Consider the following 20753-nt stretch of genomic DNA (forward strand, 5'->3'; position numbering starts at 1 on the left):
CAGTTCAGCATCAAAGCTTGTTTATATTTGGACAATTCAACATTTATTCATCAGCTTGTTTTGCATATGTTTCCATGAACATTTTTTTATTTGTCTTTGAGTTTTATCCTGCATATTATTTCTGCCATTCCTACAATACTTCAGTATAATATGATGATTAACAACTTGTCATTCAACTGTCTACTGAATTGTTATTTTTAATAAACATATGAAACGGAACTTTCTTCATCCTCCCTGCTTTCTTCATACCCCAGCACCTACACCTGTGGTTGGTCCCGGGTTAACGGATTCACAAAAACACCCGGACCTGACACAAAGAGACGGATCAAATATTATGATTGTTTACAGTTATGGCAACAGGAAGGTGAAATACAAGGAGAATTAGCTTATACAGCTGACTCTCACTTTGGTAAGAGAAAAATGGCAACAAGAGAGAAGATGGTTACAGAGAATGGCACACTGGTGTATGATAAAAATGCACTTAGCAACTGTATTATAGATGATAAGAATAATTGTAATAAACGTAACGATGATAATTGTAATACTGTTAAATGTACAACTATTAACCCATGCAAGTTGCACCCCATGTTAAACTTCCCTCAGGATTACCAGCAAGAAAGTGAGCCCAGCACGATGTCGGCACCTTTTCCAGCAGCCATCATACAAGACATCCAGGTGGACGCGACCAAATCGGTAAAGGCAGTAATCAAACCCCCTAACGGAGGGTCAGGTGAGGTCGTGTCCACAGGTACGTACGGTGTTATATATCACGCACAAACAAATGTACCCCATATTGTAAGACCAACACAAGATGATGTAATTGAATTTAGTCCTGTCAGGGTGATCACAGTCCCCAATGGGAAGACTGACGATCAGGGAATCATTCCCGTCAAGGACAGTGCAATGCGCCGTCCCTGGTCCCGGACCGAATTGAGATCAATCATGTCTGAATTCCCTGATCCTAGGAAAGATCTAGTTACATGTCAGAGATTTATTAAAGAACTAGGAAACTCCACAGAACCCACCAACAAAGATTGGCGGACAGTGCTGAGGGCATGTTTGCCCTCCAGTGTTGACCCTGCGAAATTTATTTGCTGATTGTAAATTAGACACGGAGGTACCTCATACGGAGGAACACAATCAGGAATGTATTAAGCAGATCAACCGACAGTTAGAAATATATTTCCCAGCCATTGTCGAGTGGAACAAAATCTTCTCCATAAGACAAAACAAAGGGGAAAGTACTTCTAATTATTTCCACCGGGCATTGCAGGACATGACTAGGTATACAGGTATAGAAAACATCGAAACAAGTGCACCGCACAGAGAAGTAGCAGTATTTGTGTTAATTAATGGTTTAAAGGAAGTGTTGAGAGCAAGGATACAGACCACCAATCCATACTGGAGAGATAAATCAGTAACTGCATTAAGGAACTCCGCCGTTGGGCATGAGCAAAACATCATCAAGCACAGGGAAACAAAGAAGCCCCAGATCCCTGTGGGTAAGTCAAAGGTGAAAAGGTGTTATAATTGCCAGAAGGAAGGTCATTTTGCAAGAGATTGTAGATCAAGAAGTAGACCAAATTCATATAAACCCCCTAGACAAAGATATGAGCAAAGTTATGACACACCAAATTGTAATCAGGGATCACATAGGAAGGAGTTTGGGCCGCACCTGTAACATGCAATCAGGAAAGGTGCTCATTAGGACTGATAGTAAGCCTGAGGTTACAGTTAATGAAATGGGAGGTCAGTTCCTTGCAGGCACAAGGACGGCCGGGTAGATGTTGTAATTTATCTGTAAATGTTTTTTTCCCCCCATCTCTGACGGTCATCGGCAGGACTCAAACATCACATAGCTACTTGGTCTTTGCAGAAGTCTACCTAACCCCAACATGACCTACCAGCATCGATGTATCCTGGCCAGATACAAAGGGTGAAGTATGGAAATGCTGGTGGGAGGGACTGCGCAAAGATACCAATGGATGTGATTGGTGTGACAGCCTGATGGTGAACGGAAGATCTGATAATGTTTTTTGTTTGTTGCTTAATGAAAAATGTGATGAATTGTTCTCTCTCGTTTTTTTTTTTTCTCTCTCTCTCTCTCTCTCTCTCTCTCTTCCCTCTCATGTTTTCATGTTTTAAAGATGGTATGTCACACATCAGTTAGACAAATGGTAATGCAAGATTTTTGCTCCTTACAGAGAGATCGCTGATTTGGAAGGAATATTGCATCACCGGAGTGTTCGTTTGGAGGACTGAGAGACAGCACCTTTGAGATGACAGCAGAGCAAGAAGAACAACAAAACTAGAGGACATAAGACATCGTAACATTTTTCTTTCCCCTCAAAGTATTTTTTGTACCCCCATTACAAATTTCTTTCTCCTCCTGTAAGATGGACTCGCCCCAAGAGACTGCAGTCCGTATTTTCCTGTTGACCATGATGTTGACCAGAGCAGTCTGTTTCGGTGAGAGTACCAGTGAGGTCGAGAAAGGATCCGGAATGGGTTTCTGATGACTGAGACGGAGGTGTAAATTTCCAATAGCAACACAATTACCGAGCAAAGGCGAGTACCGGAAACGATCTAGCAGCCATGTTATTTGTAAACATTGTGAAGGATTGTTAGCTAAAGAGAACTGCATCTGTAGGCATTGTGATAAAGTAGTTGAGGATGGGTGCATCAAGAAATGTCAATCCAGTTTTAATATCCATATGGATCGGCATCCATTGAGTGACTATCACTCCTTAGTGGGTAAAGTATTAAATCAGACAGACTGTTGGGTATGCTCTCAAGTACCTCAAGGCCATAGCAAATCAGGACTAGTACCATTCCCTTTAACGGTAGGAGAGGTACTTGAGCTAAGTGGTGGAAGGCCGGTGGACAGGAGGTTTAATATCTCTAGTCCTCCTAGTTTGAAGCTCCACCAATATCATGTGGATAGGTCCTTAGTGTGCTTTAACATTTCCAATCCCCGAAAGCCGGGAAATTGGGAAGTGTCATGGAGTAATCAGACCATGACATTCTCACATAGAGCCGACAGATTGCCCATAGACACAGAACTTATACGCCAGATAATCGACCATAGGAAATTCTTTCGGTATAGGTACACCTTAGGAAGTAGGATCATGCGAGTTGGAGAAGTATCACCAGGATACTGTGCACAGATCGTACAAACTGATACGTGTACTAAACAGATGGAAGAATTAGGGTTAGGAGAGTTCACATGGAAAATCTGTAATATGGTTATGTCACACTCCGTCTCATATGTTCTCCCCGATGATGCATATTTCATATGTGGGAGGAAGGCGTATAAGTGGCTTGCCCCAAACTCAGAAGGGTTATGTTATATTGGAAAAGTACTGCCTGAGGTAATGACTGTATCCCACACAAAAATGAAAGATATTCACCGTGGTGCCCAAGCTCCTTATACTCACACTCATTACGAGCACATCGTTAAACGGCACCTGATAGAAAGAACATAGCATTCGGCCTCTGACCTGATCCATGATTCCATGATTCAATTCCTACTCACGTTAGATATCACTCGTACCGCTAGAGGAGTGATAAATTATAAATATATATCTGCGCTTGCAAATTTATTAGACAATATCACCGAAATGTATGACGACACATTCAGGTACACTGGGAAAGAGTTTCAAGCCTACAAAACAGAACTGGTTCAGCATAGGATGATTCTCAATTACCTCACAGCTGTGACAGGCGGGTATTGTGTAACCCTGGCAACTCAATATGGAATAAAGTGCTGCACGTACATTACAAACAGCGCGGAGGACCCGGTCGAGGTCATAGACCAAAAGATGGATGACATTTTGCAATTAAAGTGGGAGTTCCGAAGGAGACATAATCTCACCCTCGCCGCTGTGGGTAATGAGCTGACCAGTTGGGTGTCATGGTTGAACCCACGAAATTGGTTCTCTGGTTTAGGAGAATGGGCCCAAGGTATTATCATGGATGTAGGGAAATTTCTTTTGTGTATTCTGGGTGTCATCATATTGGTCGGTCTGATATTTAGATGCGTTCGGGTTTTAGCGAAGCGTAAAAGTAATACCAGGATGATGAGTCTAAGGAGCGAGGACACTGTACTAACAACGACTAATTTGATGTATGACCCAACAATAGAGACAATGTTGTGATGAAAATGTGATTCCACAGTCCGCTTCTTTCACCCGTTTCTCCTTTGTTTTCCTCCAAGGTACAAAGACATCCGCTTGGAAGAAGAATTTGACAACCTTTTACACAGACCATTGATGGACAATGCCATAGACCCCCATTTTCCCTAGTGACTCTAAAATTTTATGATAGCCCAACACTTCAAAGATTGTAAGTCTATGGACATTGAGAAAGCTTTTTGCTCAAGCAATTATAGCAAAAGCATCGGGAGACTACAGTCAACATGTACATCGAGACAAGACATCAGACAAGACCTCAATCGGCAAATGTACATTAAACTCACATAGTTTATGACTGCATTTACCATAATTGCTTCTTATCTTCATCTCTACAACCTTCAGGTAATGACACACATATTCGATAGGGAATATAGGCACAGATATCAGCACTCACATATCCCCCCATTCATGTATCATCAACTAAAATGTGCTCCCCCATTTTGTTGCAACCAAAAGCCGAAAAGAGCTCGGTAAAGTTTGACAGCCCATCCACAGACCCGTAATACGGGATAAGAAGGAATTCAAATGTATACTTCGCAATACCTCGAAGCTTGATCTAAAACACGTACGGCACGATGATACATGACCCCTCAAACATGGACTCATACATACATGCTTCTACTATCTCACTAGGTCATAACTTTTTCCCACCTTCTTCTCTCCTCCCTTACCCAATCATAGAAATGTATTTACATATGACATATATTTTTCTCTTTTTGAACTGTTTTAGGAAGTGGCAGTTATTGGTGACTGCCAAAGGGTGGACTGTCAAAGTCAGAAAAATATCGCGCTGCACGTTGCCATATATTCACCTCATGCACTTGCCCGCTGCACATGCACTTTCTTTGGCGTGCGTGCACATACTCGCAGTTGCGTGACGGCGCCCCTACAGGCGTGCGCTCGAGCGCATGGTATGTGCACTTACGGTAGAGTTTGTGTGCGTCTAGCGAGCGACTCAATCGCTAGATAATAAATCCATATAGCAGGTTTTATAGGTAATGTTCCCTTTAGTGATAACTGTAAGTTTGGTTAATGTAACTTGTTCACGGACTTGGGAATCCCTCTTTACGTGGTACAAAGGGTCTGATTAAGGTAGAACAGTTGTGTCTGGTACCTAACCGAAGAGTATTTTAATAGCAATAATCCGGTGTTGGTTAGGTATAGATTAAACGCTCCTGCATATAGTTATGGCCATTAGTAGTTTCTGGACATTTCCTATATTTGCAGTTCATTATCCATGCGGCGGGAATCCGGAGATTCCCTCCCACCTGAGCTGGTTGTAATAGTCACAGCCCACCTGTTCAAACTAACCTATGACCTTTTGTTATGATGCGAGGAGACATTCCTGTGTCCAATGAACAATGAGATTATAGGTCCCTTTGTAGTATACTGTATGCAGTGTATATAAGGTCAGCCAGCCTGGACAGCTCTCTCACTCTCTCTCCACAAACGGTTATCATATTGACAAACTCGGAGCTGGTACCAGGAATAAGCGCAGCGATCGTTCCCAGTGTGTGTAAGTAATTCTCTGTAATCTTCTCGCTCTTTTGATTGTATTGGCCATATTCTCTCTCTCTGTTTTAGTATAAGATTGTAACGTTATTGTATATTTCTGTCTAGATAATCTGTTAGAATTATATGTTAGCATGTAGAGTATAAGCTGTAACTGTGTACCCCTTTTGATATATCTAAAAGCTCGTTAGTAAAGGTGTTGGAACCTCAGCAGGGTGTCTGTGTCTCTCTAGCTAGTACAAAGGGTTACTGAGTTTCTAAATCGCTCTAACAGCATTTACATTAACAAGGTTAAGCAGCGTTATATCGCTGCAGTATTTCAGTAGTAAGGTTTACAATACAAACTCAATCATAGTGTGTTGCATACAAGGTTTACAGTGTAAGCATATTCTGTGTTTAAAGTTTATAAAGGTTACTGTCTGTGTGTATGCTCACTGTGGGTATTCCGTACACCCAGCACAGCGTGTGTACTTAATTTGCGTACCACGTGCGAGGTCTTCATACGCAAATAGCGTATGGAGTGCGTAGCATGTGCACATGGTTTAGCAGCCATTACGGCTACACGGTATTAGTATATAGCTAATGTTAAAAGGTAGATAGCTGACTCTATCAAGGAGTACCTCAGATTTGTGGTACAGGACTGTCATTACCAATTCCAGACGTTGCCGTTTGGGCTCTCCACGGCACCGAGAATATTTGCCAAGGTAATGGCGGAAATTATGGTGCTCCTGAGAAAGCAAGGAGTCCCAATTATCCCATACTTGGACGATCTCCTCATAAAGGCGAGGTCCAGAGAGCAGTTGCTGATCAGCGTAGCACACTCTCAGGAAGTGTTGCAACAGCACGGCTGGATTCTGAATATCCCAAAATCGCAGCTGATTCCTACGACGCGTCTGCCCTTTCTGGGCATGATTCTGGACACAGACCAGAAGAAGGTGTTTCTCCCGGCGGAGAAGGCTCAGGAGCTCGTGACTCTAGTCACGAGCACGCGAGTCCTGGGAAAGATGGTGGCATCATACGAAGCCATTCCCTTCAGCAGGTTCCATGCAAGGATCTTTCAGTGGGACCTGCTGGACAAGTGGTCCGGATCGCATCTTCAGATGCATCGGCTGATCACCCTGTCCCCCAGGACCAGGGTGTCTCTTCTGTGGTGGCTGCAGAGTGCTCACCTTCTCGAGGGCCGCAGGTTCGGCATACAGGACTGGGTCCTGGTGACCACGGATGCGAGCCTCCGAGGATGGGGTGCAGTCACTCAGGGAAGAAACTTCCAAGGGTTCTGGTCAAGTCAGGAGGCTTGTCTGCACATAAATATCCTGGAACTAAGGGCCATATACAACGCCCTGAGTCAAGCGGAGCCTCTGCTTCGCAACCAACCGGTGCTGATTCAGTCAGACAACATCACCGCAGTGGCTCATGTAAACCGCCAGGGCGGCACAAGAAGCAGAGTGGCGATGGCGGAAGCCACCAGGATTCTTCGTTGGGCGGAGAATCACGTGCAAGCACTGTCAGCAGTGTTCATTCCGGGAGTGGACAACTGGGAAGCAGACTTCCTCAGCAGGCACGACCTCCACCCGGGAGAGTGGGGACTTCATCAAGAAGTCTTCACGCAGATTGCAAGTCGGTGGGAACTGCCACAGGTGGACATGATGGCGTCCCACCTCAACAAAAAGCTAAAAAGGTATTGCGCCAGGTCAAGGGACCCTCAGGCGATAGCTGTGGACGCACTGGTAACACCATGGGTGTTCCAGTCGGTCTATGTGTTTCCTCCTCTTCCTCTCATACCCAAGGTACTGAAAATCGTAAGGAAAAGAAGAGTGAAAACAATACTCATTGTTCCGAACTGGCCAAGAAGGACTTGGTACCCGGAACTGCAAGAAATGCTCACAGAGGAACCATGGCCTCTGCCTCTCAGACAGGACCTGTTGCAACAGGGGCCCTGTCTGTTCCAAGACTTACCGCGGCTGCGTTTGACGGCATGGCGGTTGAACGCCGAATCCTAGCAGAAAAGGGCATTCCGGATGAAGTTATTCCTACGCTGATAAAGGCTAGGAAGGACGTGACAGCAAAGCATTATCACCGTATATAGCGAAAATATGTTGCTTGGTGTGAGGCCAGGAAGGCCCCTACAGAGGAATTCCAGCTGGGTCGATTCCTGCACTTCCTACAGTCAGGTGTGACTATGGGCCTAAAATTAGGGCCCATAAAGGTCCAGATTTCGGCCCTATCCATCTTCTTTCAAAAAGAACTGGCTTCACTGCCTGAGGTTCAGACGTTTGTTAAGGGAGTGCTGCATATTTAGCCCCCTTTTGTGCCACCAGTGGCACCTTGGGATCTTAACGTGGTGTTGGATTTCCTGAAATCCCACTGGTTTGAGCCACTTAAGACCGTGGAACTAAAGTATCTCATGTGGAAAGTGGTCATGCTGTTGGCTTTAGCTTCAGCTAGGCGTGTGTCAGAATTGGCGGCTTTGTCATGTAAAAGCCCCTATCTGGTTTTCAATATGGACAGGGCAGAATTGCGGACTCGTCCGCAGTTTCTGCCAAAGGTGGTGTCATCTTTTCATTTGAACCAACCTATTGTGGTGCATGCGGCTACTCGTGACTTGGAGGACTCCAAGTTGCTGGACGTAGTCCGGGCTTTGAAGCTTTATGTAACCAGAACGGCTGGAGTCAGGAAGACTGACTCGTTGTTTATCCTGTATGCATCCAACAAGCTGGGTGCTCCTGCTTCAAAGCAAACTATTGCTCGCTGGATCTGTAACACGATTCAGCAGGCTCATTCTGCGGCGGGATTGCCGCAGCCGAAATCAGTGAAAGCCCATTCCACAAGGAAAGTGGGCTCTTCTTGGGCGGCTGCCCGAGGGGTCTCGGCATTACAGCTTTGCCGAGCTGCTACTTGGTCGGGTTCAAACACTTTTGCAAAATTCGACAGGTTTGATACCCTGGCTGAGGAGGACCTTGTGTTTGCCCATTCGGTGCTGCAGAGTCATCCGCACTCTCCCGCCCGTTTGGGCACTTTGGTATAATCCCCATGGTCCTTACGGAGTCCCCAGCATCCACTAGGACGTTAGAGAAAATAAGAATTTACTCACCGGTAATTCTATTTCTCGTAGTCCGTAGTGGATGCTGGGCGCCCGTCCCAAGTGCGGACTTTCTGCAATACGTGTATATAGTTATTGCTTAACAAAGGGTTATGGTTATGTAGCATCGGTTGAGTGATGCTCAGTTGTTGATCATACTGTTAACTGGGTAAGTTTATCACAAGTTGTACAGTGTGATTGGTGTGGCTGGTATGAGTCTTACCCTGGATTCCAAAATCCTTTCCTTGTAATGTCAGCTCTTCCGGGCACAGTTTCCTTAACTGAGGTCTGGAGGAGGGGCATAGAGGGAGGAGCCAGTGCACACCAGATAGTACTGAATCTTTCTTTAGAGTGCCCAGACTCCTGCGGAGCCCGTCTATCCTCCTTGGTCCTTACGGAGTCCCCAGCATCCACTACGGACTACGAGAAATAGAATTACCGGTGAGTAAATTCTTATTTTTTATACACAATTAGCTAGATCCACTTCTAATTCCATTCCTGACCTGTAGGCGGCGTATGCTATTTCCCGTGCAGTAAATGTAGCTGTAACATTAACTGAAGTGGAATTATTGTTTTTATACATAATGAGCTAGATCCACTTCTAATTCTGCATCTGAACAGCAGAGGGCAAAAACATACATAAACAGAAGGGGAAATAGAGGGTTTATAATAAATAATCTAGTTCCTCTTCAGTTACTGAAACAGAAAAGGGTCTAGTAGTCCCTACTTTGATAGTGTCTAGTTCCCCTTCCGTAAAAACGTACATAAACAGAAGGGGAAATACAGGGCTTATAATAAATAGTCTAGTTCCTCTTCAGTTACTGAAACTGAAGGGGATCTAGCCTCTACTGTCTAAGCATCACACCCATCCACTGTGACTGATACACCAATAGGAGCAGTGTACACTGAGAGACGTAACAATGCGCGCTGACATCACTTATTTATTTTCCTGAAGCCTCGTGCGTACGTTCGTGACGGACGGCGCTGACCCTTTCCCGCGTGGTAGGGACGCACAGGCACCCCCTTTCGCGCCGCTGTGGGTACGCTGTTCCCCTCGTGTTCAGTGTGTGACGTCTGGAGCTGCTCGCGAGTGGTGCTAGTGTTTCTGTGGTCTCTCCTCGGGTGTCCTCACAGCAGCCATCATGTCCTCAGGTAGGAAGCCCGTTCCCGGCCCCACCGCCCTGCTAAGCCACGGGCGCCCTTCCCTACTGTGGGTCTGGGCCTAATGCACAGCGAGGCGGGTGACGCAGCAGTAATGAGAGGAGGAAAGCGCATATACGCTTCTACGTAATGGCCGCCCACTCGCTGTTGTACGCGGTGCTAGGCCTCTATGTGATAAGAGTACTCATACAGCAGCCGGGAAGCTGCACTATCAATAGGGTGTGCAATGGGAGGGTTATTTAGATGTTCCGTGTGCTATGCCCTGTATGCTTTCTCAGTGTATGTACACGCTTTCTGTCTGCTCCCTTTGAACATCTGAGTAATACAGGTTGGAGACTCTTCTGTCCTGTCCCATCCCGGGCAGATGGTGCTGCAGGCAGTCTGTGTGCAAACAGTAAATTAACCAGTTGCCCTCTCCTGTCATGAAAAGTGCCCTGGCAGAACATCCTCTGCTCACTTATTTGTGGCCGTGTGCATGTTAGATGACAGAATGGATTGCATGATCTAATTGTGAAAATGGGATTGACCTCTTGGCTGACAAGCCACACTAGGCAGGTAAATTGTAGCTGATCCCTCTGTGTCCCTGGCACAGCTGTGCTAGCAGCATGCATGTGGAAAACGGGTGTAGTATTGGTGACTGGCGGTCAGGAGACCGCCAGTCAGCATAGCGACGCCAGGATCTCGGCAGCACACAGACGCCGGGATCCCGGTGGGGAGGGGTGAGTGCAGCAAGCCCCTTGCGGGCTCGGTGGCGACCTGCGGGTTCTATTCCCACTCTATGGGTGTCGTGGACACCCACGAGTCGAAATAGTCCCTGTTGGTCGGCATGCCGACCATCGGGATAGTGAGCCGTCGGGCTCGTGGAGGAGGTCATGTGACTGTCGGACATGAATACCACCCGTGGAAAACCTGTCAGTCTAAATGCCATGCTATTTTGGTGGTCTAGTTAGCAAGCACGTTTTCAATTGTGTGGAAATTAAAGTTTCTGCATGTCCACTTTCTCCATCCAGAGCTTAGTAAATAAGACCCCTTTGTGTATTTCTGCCAACTGCCTTGTGTGTGGATTAGATGCCCAACCACCGGTAGTGCAGCGTACTGTCCCTAAATATTGCGGCTTAGTTGCATTATTGCTATATAGAATGACATTCAAAATGTTCCCGGCATGCTAGGTTGTGACTTCTGTCGCAAAGTAACTGGTTTAACTTGTTCAAAATCACAGAAATGGCTAATGCAGGGGTGGGGAACCTCAGGCCCGCGGGCCGCATAAGGCCCGCAAAGCCACTTGATCCGGCCCTCGCAGGCTCACTTAACCAAGAGAGATGCCGGGCGCCAGCTGAGATTTTGTTACTAGCGGGCGCCCGGCTTCTTCCCCTCAGCAGCAGCCGGAGGCAGGAGCTCACTCCTGAGCTCCGGGCTCTGGCAGTGTACGTGTGTGCCTGTGCGGTGCTATGGGAGAGATGTCATGACGTCTCTCCCATAGTTCTGAGGAGCGGGCAGCCAGGCAGAGGGCAAGGGTCCGGAAACAGGAGCGGGGCTGGTCAGTATTGTGTCTTTTCTTTCTTTTAATGTGTGTGTGCGCTACTAGGGGTCATATCTAATGGGGGCATATCTACTGGGGGCAGGCTAATTTTTAAGTTGAGAAGTTTTGTATGGCCCCCGAAGGATTTTATAAATATCCAAATGGCCCTTGGTAGAAAAAAAGGTTCCCCACCCCTGGGCTAATGGAATGTGGCAGGAGGAATGGCTGTAGTATCAGAACCTTTTTTTACATATTTATTAGTTGCGCACAGGTGTACAAGTACCGTATGCACTGGTGGTCAGTTTATGCTGGCAGTGTAATTTTAGCTATGCAAGTGAGACACAAATTTAAGGAAATTGCTTGCTGCAACTAAATTGCGAGGACCATAGCATGCCAAGCTGGGCTATTTGAGCACCTAAAGCAAAGGTGTATGAGAACTCATCTGTACATGTTGGGTTTAAGTGATTGGGTACTAAGCAGCTGAATCAAGCAGAAGGTGTTTGATCATTAGCACTTTCAGTGGGGTTCCCCCCCCCCCCCCCCCCCTTTAATAAGTGTAACAAGGTGCCTGAAGCGTCATGTACAACAAGCACAGCAAGACATATGGGGGGGAATTTAAAGGTTATAATACTCCTGATCTCCTGTCTAAAGTTTAGACAGAAGATCATGGGACTATATTCAAATGCCTCCACTTATTGCGGGTGTGAAGAAGCCTGTTTGGGTGCCCAAACGAGTATCTCTATGCTAATTTCAGCTCGCTTCCCCAAGGGGTAGTGAGCTGAAATGAACTTGTCGTGTCCGTCGGCAACATTAGTATAGCTGGCGCCCAACAGAGCTGTTCAGTTGTTGCTTTGTTTGGGTGCTTTGAGTTGCAGGGAGACACATTTCAGCTTGCGCCCCCTCCCCTCCCCATACTGCTAAATTGAAATGTGTGCCCAAACAGCACTTTTTGTGATAGCGTCCATTAGTTTAGTCGGGTTTAGCTGCTTTGTGCCTGAACTGGAAACGAATGGGCGTGATAAACAGCATCAGTTCAATATCGCCCCTGCGATCACCCATCAGTTTAGACTGGAGACCAGGCACTGATATGAATTCCCCCCCAAAGTGCATATAATAGTATAATACGTTATTGTAGTACAAAAAACACTATGCTATAAAGTCAATGCTGGTCAATCTGTATTCCATTTGAAGTGTGCAGCAGGCAAAGGAATGCTATACAAGGAAAGAGGTGGGACTCATGAGTTTATCAGTGGTTTTCAAACTGTGTGCAGTTTCACCCTGGGGTGCCTTGGACTGGTGGTCCAGGACCATTTCATATTTATGGTCAGTGTAATTGGCAAAGCCAGTGCTGGTGACTGTCAATCTTAAAATATGTGGATAAACAGAAGCAATTCTTGTCCCTCACCACACAATTGAACTTAATGGCATATAAATACAATTTACTTAATTTAATATACCTTTCTAAATGTATCAATAAGAAACTTGGCCTAGGGGTGTCGTCAACAAAATTCTGATACTCTAGGGTGCCGTGAATCAAAAAAGCTTGGGAACCACTGGTCTATATAATATGTTGGGGGAGGCTACAGTGTAGTAAGTCATTTATCAAATAGTGAGTATACCTGGAAAAAAACTGGTTAATCTCCTCAAAAGCTAATTAGTCTGCCAATATGTCTGGAGTGTGGGTTGAAACTGAAGTACCTAAATGAAGCAATTTTACACATGCCATGTCAAACTGATTTAAGTTTCTCTAGCCTCAGCTATAGGATTTTGTCTGCTACCTCTGCTTGCATGACCCATTGGATCTGGCCTGGCCAACCTGTGGCTCTCCAGATGTTGTGAAACTACACATACCAGCATGCCTTGCCACAGTTTTAGCATTCCCTAATGGCAAAACTGTGGCAAATCATGATGGGACTTGTAGTTTTACAACAGCTGGAGAGCCACAGGTTGGCCAGGCCTGCTTTGGATCATGTTATACCTGAGATGTCACTGTTAGTGTTTCCACTTTTAGATTATCTGGTTCCTACCTTTGGGTTTGTGTCATCCTCCCCCTGTTCAAAGTACTCTATAAATGCAATGGCAAAAGTTGCGCTTAAAATTCCCCTGGATGTACATATGAATTCTAAACAAATTAAGTACACAAAATCTAAAAAAGGTAGTTTTAACCAACATGGTGGCAAAAAGAACATACCCCTTTCAGACCTCCAGCTATGAACACGGTTATTGGCACATGAGTGCGCAGAACCCGTGTTCATGTGCGATCTGAAAGGTGCCAGGGGATAAATACTGTCGAGCGACCCGGTATTTCAATCATGGTAGCAACCCGGCTCGTTGTGCGGTGTGAACGGGAGCCGGGTTGATGTGACCTGTTTCCTGTTCACTGTGTGTGTATGAGCAGCGCTTGGAGATCACGTGAAAACCAACTCGCCAATATGCTGGGTTGCAGACAGCGGTGGTGGTGTGAAAGGGGTACAAGTGTGAACACTGGTTACACCTTTTCTCTATCGTCCTAAGTGGATGCTGGGGTTCCTGAAAGGACCATGGGGAATAGCGGCTCCGCAGGAGACAGGGCACAAAAAAGTAAAGCTTTTACCAGATCAGGTGGTGTGCACTGGCTCCTCCCCCTATGACCCTCCTCCAGACTCCAGTTAGATTTTGTGCCCGAACGAGAAGGGTGCAATCTAGGTGGCTCTCCTAAAGAGCTGCTTAGAGAAAGTTTAGCTTAGGTTTTTTACTTTACAGTGAGTCCTGCTGGCAACAGGATCACTGCAACGAGGGACTTAGGGGAGAAGTAGTGAACTCACCTGCGTGCAGAGTGGATTTGCTGCTTGGCTACTGGACACTAGCTCCAGAGGGACGATCACAGGTACAGCCTGGATGGTTACCGGAGCCGCGCCGCCGGCCCCCTTGCAGACGCTGAAGAGAGAAGAGGTCCAAAATCGGCGGCTGAAGACTCCTGAGTCTTCATAAAGGTAGCGCACAGCACTGCAGCTGTGCGCCATTTTCCTCTCAGCACACTTCACACAACAGTCACTGAGGGTGCAGAGCGCTGGGGGGGGCGCTCTGAGAGGCAAATAAAAACCTTATTAGAGGCAAAAAATACCTCACATATAGCCCACAGAGGCTATATGGAGATATTTAACCCCTGCCTAACTTCAAAAATAGCGGGAGACGAGGCCGCCGAAAAAGGGGCGGGGCCTATCTCCTCAGCACACAGCGCCATTTTCTCTCACAGAAAAGCTGGAGAGAAGGCTCCCAGGCTCTCCCCTGCACTGCACTACAGAAACAGGGTTAAAACAGAGAGGGGGGGCACTGATTTTGGCGATATTGTATATATATAAAAGATGCTATAAGGGAGAAACACTTATATAAGGTTGTCCCTATATAATTATAGCGTTTTTGGTGTGTGCTGGCAGACTCTCCCTCTGTCTCCCCAAAGGGCTAGTGGGTCCTGTCCTCTGTCAGAGCATTCCCGGTGTGTGTGCTGTGTGTCGGTACGTGTGTGTCGACATGTATGAGGACGATGTTGGTGAGGAGGCGGAGAAATTGCCTGTAATGGTGATGTCACTCTCTAGGGAGTCGACACCGGAATGGATGGCTTATTTAGAGAATTACGTGAGAATGTCAACACGCTGCAAGGTCGGTTGACGACATGAGACGGCCGACAATCTATTAGGACCGGTCCAGGCGTCTCAGAAACACCGTCAGGGGTTTTAAAAACGCCCATTTACCTCAGTCGGTCGACACAGACACAGACACGGACACTGAATACAGTGTCGACGGTGAATAAACAAACGTATTTCTCATTAGGGCCACACGTTAAGGGCAATGAAGGAGGTGTTACGTGTTTCTGATACTACAAGTACCACAAGAAAGGGTATTATGTGGGAGTGAAAAAACTACCTGTAGTTTTTCCTGAATCAGATAAAATAAAATGAAGTGTGTGATGATGCGTAGGGTTACCCCGATAGCAAATATTGGCGTTATACCCTTTCCCGCCAGAAATTAGGGTACGTTGGGAAACACCCCTTAGGGTGATAAGGCGCTCACACGCTTATCAAGTGGCGTTACCGTCTCCAGATACGGCCGCCCTCAAGGAGCCAGCTGATAGGAAGCTGGAAAAATATCCTAAAAAGTATATACACACATACGGTGGTTATACTGCGACCAGCGATCGCCATCAGCCTGGAGATGCAGTGCTGGGTTGGCTTGGTCGGATTCCCTGACTGAAAATATTTTATTCATGTAGAGCATTTAATAGGATGCATTCTATATATATGTATGTGAGATGCACAGAGGGATATTTGCTCTCTGGCATCAAGATAAGTGCGTTGTCCATATCTCCCAGAAGATGTCAGGGACACGACAGTGGTCAGGTGATACAGATCCCATACGGCAGATGGAAGTATTGCTGTATAAAGGGAAGGAGTTATTTGGGGGTCGGTCCATCGGACCTGGGGACCACAGCAACAGCTGGGAAATCCAACCTTTTTTACCCCAAGTTACATCTCAGCTAAAAAAGACACCGTCTTTTCAGCCTCAATCTTTCCTTTCCCATGAGGACATGCAGGCAAAAGGCCAGTCATATCTGCCCAGACATAGAGGTAAGGGAAGTAGACTGCAGCAGGCAGCCCTTTCCCAGGAAAAGAAGCCCTCCACCGCGTCTGCCAAGTCCTCAGCATGACGCTGGGGCCGTGCAAGCGGACTCAAGGTGGGGGGGTAGTCTCAAGAGTCTCAGGGCGCAGTGGGATCACTCGCAAGTTGACCCCTAGATCGTACGAGTATTATCCCAGGGGTAAAGATTGGAGAGTCGAGACATCTTCTCCTCGCAGCTTCCTGAAGTCTGCTTTACCAACGGCTCCCTCCGACAGGGAGGCAGCATTGGAAACAATTCACAAGCTGTATATCCAGCAGGTGATAATCAAAGTACCCCTCCTACGACAAGGAAAAGGGTATTATTTTTCCACACTATATTGTGGTACTGAAGCCAGACGGCTTGGTGACACATAGTCTAAATCTAAAATGTTTTGAACACTTACATAAAAGGTTCAAATCGAGATAAAGTCACTCAGAGCAGTGATAGCGAACCGGAAAAAAGGGGACTATATGGTGTCCCTGGACATCAAGGATTACCTCCATGTCCAAAATTTGTCCTTCTCATCAAGGGTACCTCTGGTTCGTGGTACAGAACTGTCAATATCAGTTTCAGACGATGCCGTTTGAATTATCCACGGCACCCCGGGCCTTTTTACCAAGGTAATGGCCGACAAGATGTTTCTTCAAAGAAAAAAGGCATCTAAATTATCCCTTACTTGCACGACCTAAAAAGGGCAAGTTCCAGAGAACAGTTGGAGGTCGGAAGAGCACTATCTAAAGTAGTTCTTCGACGGCACGACTGGATTCTAAATATTCCAAGAATCGCAGCTGTTTTCCGACGATACGTCTGCTGTTCCTAGGGATGATTCTGGACACGGTTCAGAAAAAGGTTTTTCTTCCCGAGGAAAAAGCCAAGGAGTTATCCGACCTGTCAGGAACCTCCTAAAACCAGGAAAGGTGTCTGTACATCAATGCACAAGAGTCCTGGGAAAAATGGTGGCTTTTTACGAAGCAATTCCATTCGGCAGATTCCATGCAAGAATTTTCCAAAGGGATCTGTTGGACAAATGGTCAGGGTCGCATCCTCAGATGCACCTGCGAATAACCCTGTCGCCAAGGACAAGGGTATATCTTCTGTGGTGGTTGCAAAAGGCTCATCTATTGGAGGGCCGCAGATTCGGCATACAGGATTTGATCCTGGTGACCACGGACGCCAGCCTGAGAGGTTGGGGAGCAGTCACACAAGGAAGAAACTTCCAGGGGGTATGGACGAACCTGGAAAAGTCTATTCACATAAACATTCTGGTACTAAGAGCAATCTAAAATGCTCTAAGCCAGGCGGAACCACTCCTGCAAGGAAAACCGGTGTTGATTCAGTCGGACAACATCACGGCGGTCGCCCATGTAAACAGACAGGGCGGCACAAGAAGCAGGAGTGCAATGGCAGAAGCTGCCAAGATTCTTCGCTGGGCGGAGAATCACGTAATAGCACTGTCAGCAGTGTTCTTCCCGGGCGTGGACAACTGGGAAGCAGACTTCCTCAGCAGACACGATATACACCCGGGAGAGGGGGGTCTTCATCCAGAAGTCTTCCACATGCTAATAAACTGTTGGGAAAGACCAATGGTAGACATGATGGCGTCTCGCCTCAACAAGAAACTGGACAAGTATTGCGCCAGGTCAAGAGATCCACAGGCAATAGCTGTGGACGCACTGGTAACACCTTGGGTGTACAAATCAGTATATGTGTTTCCTCCTCTGCCTCTCATACCAAAGGTATTGAAGATTATACGGTGAGGAGGAGTAAGAAATACTAGTGGCTCCGGATTGGCCAAGAAGGACTTGGTACCCGGAACTTCAAGAGTTGGTCACGGACGACCCGTGCCCTCTACTTCTGAGAAGGGACCTGCTACAACAGGGTCCCTGTCTCTTTCAAGACTTACCGCGGCTGCGTTTGACGGCATGGCGGTTGAACGCCAGATCCTAAAAGGGAAAGGCATTCCAGAAGAAGTCATTCCTACCTTGATTAAGGCAAGGAAGGAAGTCACCGCGAAACATTATCACCGCATTTGGCGAAAATATGTCGCGTGGTGCGAGGATCGGAGTGTTCCGACGGAGGAATTTCAACTGGGTCGTTTCCTACATTTCCTACAATCAGGATTGTCTAGGGGTCTCAAATTGAGATCTATTAAGGTTCAAATTTCGGCCCTGTCAATATTCTTCCAAAAAGAATTGGCCTCCGTTCCTGAGGTACAGACTTTTGTTAAAGGAGTACTGCATATACAGCCTCCTGTGGTGCCTCCGGTGGCACCGTGGGATCTAAATGTAGTTTTAGATTTCCTCAAATCCCATTGGTTTGAACCATTGAAAAAGGTGGATTTTAAATATCTCACATGGAAAGTGACTATGTTACTGGCCCTGGCTTCCGCCAGGAGAGTATCTGAATTGGCGGCTTTATCTTATAAAAGCCCTTATCTAATCTTCCATTCGGATAGGGCAGAACTGAGGACTCGTCCGCATTTTCTCCCTAAGGTGGTATCAGCGTTTCACCTGAACCAACCTATTGTGGTGCCTGCGGCCTCTGGCGACTTGGAGGACTCCAAGTTGTTGGACGTTGTCAGAGCCTTAAAAATATACATTTCAAGGACGGCTGAAGTCAGAAAATCTGACTCGCTGTTGATACTATATGCACCCAACAAGTTGGGTGCCCCTGCTTCTAAGCAGACGATTGCTCGTTGGATTTGTAACACAATTCAACTTGCTCATTCTGTGGCAGGCCTGCCACAGCCTAAATCTGTTAAGGCCCATTCCACAAGGAAGGTGGGCTCATCTTGGGCGGCTGCCCGAGGGGTCTCGGCATTACAATTCTGCCGAGCAGCTACGTGGTCGGGGGAAAACACGTTTGTAAAATTCTACAAATTTGATACCCTGGCAAAAGAGGACTTGGAATTCTCTCATTCGGTGCTGCAGAGTCATCCGCACTCTCCCGCCCGTTTGGGAGCTTTGGTATAATCCCCATGGTCCTTTCAGGAACCCCAGCATCCACTTAGGACGATAGAGAAAATAAGAATTTACTTACCGATAATTCTATTTCTCGGAGTCCGTAGTGGATGCTGGGCGCCCATCCCAAGTGCGGATTATCTGCAATACTGTACATAGTTATTGTTAACAAATTCGGGTTATATTGTTAAGGAGCCATCTTTAAGAGGCTCTTTCTGTTATCATACTGTTAACTGGGTTTAGATCACAAGTTGTACGGTGTGATTGGTGTGGCTGGTATGAGTCTTACCCGGGATTCAAATTGCCTCCCTTATTGTGTACGCTCGTCCGGGCACAGTACCTAACTGGAGTCTGGAGGAGGGTCATAGGGGGAGGAGCCAGTGCACACCACCTGATCTGGTAAAAGCTTTACTTTTTTGTGCCCTGTCTCCTGCGGAGCCGCTATTCCCCATGGTCCTTTCAGGAACCCCAGCATCCACTACGGACTCCGAGAAATAGAATTATCGGTAAGTAAATTCTTATTTTCCTTGCCATTGACTTACACGCACATGCTTTTATATTGTGTAACTACACCTCCATTAGATTGAGTCATGGGAGGAGATAAAGCGGTTGTGGAAGAGGGACAGTAAAACAGTAATTTAGACTAAAGCTGGGTACTTTTATGAATACTCTGCCGACTGGGTTAACGCTGTAGATCAGCATAGCAGTGTGTCCCCTTTGTAACCTACTGCACGTCTCCAGAAATCCCCATACACACTGTGCTGGAAATAGCTGGAATCAGATGGCAGGCGGTTCGGCCAACAAATATTACATAGTACGTAAGGTGTGTCCTGCCCATCCCTGCCATTGCAGGAGCATTATAATTAGTTTATTGGCTAAAAGTACTGCATACACACCTATGCGATTGTCGGCCTGTTCACTCGATATTGGTTCATCAGGCCATGAAATTTATAGGCGTGTACCCAGCTTAAAAGACAGGGTCAACTACTCAAGGGTTCTTTTGTGTAACATAGAAACATAGAATTTGACGGCTGATAAGAACCACTTGGCCCATCTAGTCTGCCCCTTTTTCTCTAACGTCCTAGTGGATGCTGGGAACTCCGTAAGGACCATGGGGAATAGCGGGCTCCGAAGGAGGCTGGGCACTCTAGAAAGATCTTAGACTACCTGGTGTGCACTGGCTCCTCCCACTATGACCCTCCTCCAAGCCTCAGTTAGATTTCGTGCCCGGCCGAGGTTGGATGCACACTAGGGGCTCTCCTGAGCTCTTAGAAAGTTATAGTCTTAGAATTTGTTCTTTTCAGTGAGACCTGCTGGCAACAGGCTCACTGCAGCGAGGGACTAAGGGGAGAAGAAGCGAACTCGCCTGCTTGCAGCCGGATTGGGCTTCTTAGGCTACTGGACACCATTAGCTCCAGAGGGATCGACCGCAGGCCCAGCCTTGATGTTCGGTCCCGGAGCCGCGCCGCCGTCCCCCTTACAGAGCCAGAAGCAAGAATATGGTCCGGAAAATCGGCGGCATGAAGACTCAGTCTTCACCAAGGTAGCGCACAGCACTGCAGCTGTGCGCCATTGCTCCTCATACACACTTCACACTCCGGTCACTGAGGGTGCAGAGCGCTGGGGGGGGGCGCTCTGAGGCAGCAATAAAAACACCTTGGCTGGCAAAAATACCTCAATATATAGCCCCAGG

The 20753-nt window shown here is 46.8% G+C and overlaps 1 protein-coding gene across 3 annotated transcripts in view; it reads left to right on the plus strand.

Moving 5' to 3' along the window:
• Positions 1 to 9742: 9742 nt before the first annotated feature.
• The window catches only part of LOC135031020 (TATA-binding protein-associated factor 2N-like), a 207229-nt gene continuing 196218 nt past the window's right edge, over positions 9743 to 20753 (plus strand). For 2 of the 3 annotated variants that reach the window (XM_063953981.1, XM_063953982.1), the window contains exon 1: positions 9744 to 9936. In XM_063953981.1, coding sequence (XP_063810051.1) covers positions 9927 to 9936 — 10 coding nt within the window. In that variant the 5' untranslated portion in view covers positions 9744 to 9926. Of the gene's footprint in view, positions 9937 to 20753 lie in introns of all 3 variants that reach the window. The other variant, XM_063953983.1, reaches the window with a different exon arrangement.

Source organism: Pseudophryne corroboree, chromosome 2 (assembly GCF_028390025.1).
Source record: "Pseudophryne corroboree isolate aPseCor3 chromosome 2, aPseCor3.hap2, whole genome shotgun sequence".
Taxonomy (NCBI): domain Eukaryota; kingdom Metazoa; phylum Chordata; class Amphibia; order Anura; family Myobatrachidae; genus Pseudophryne; species Pseudophryne corroboree.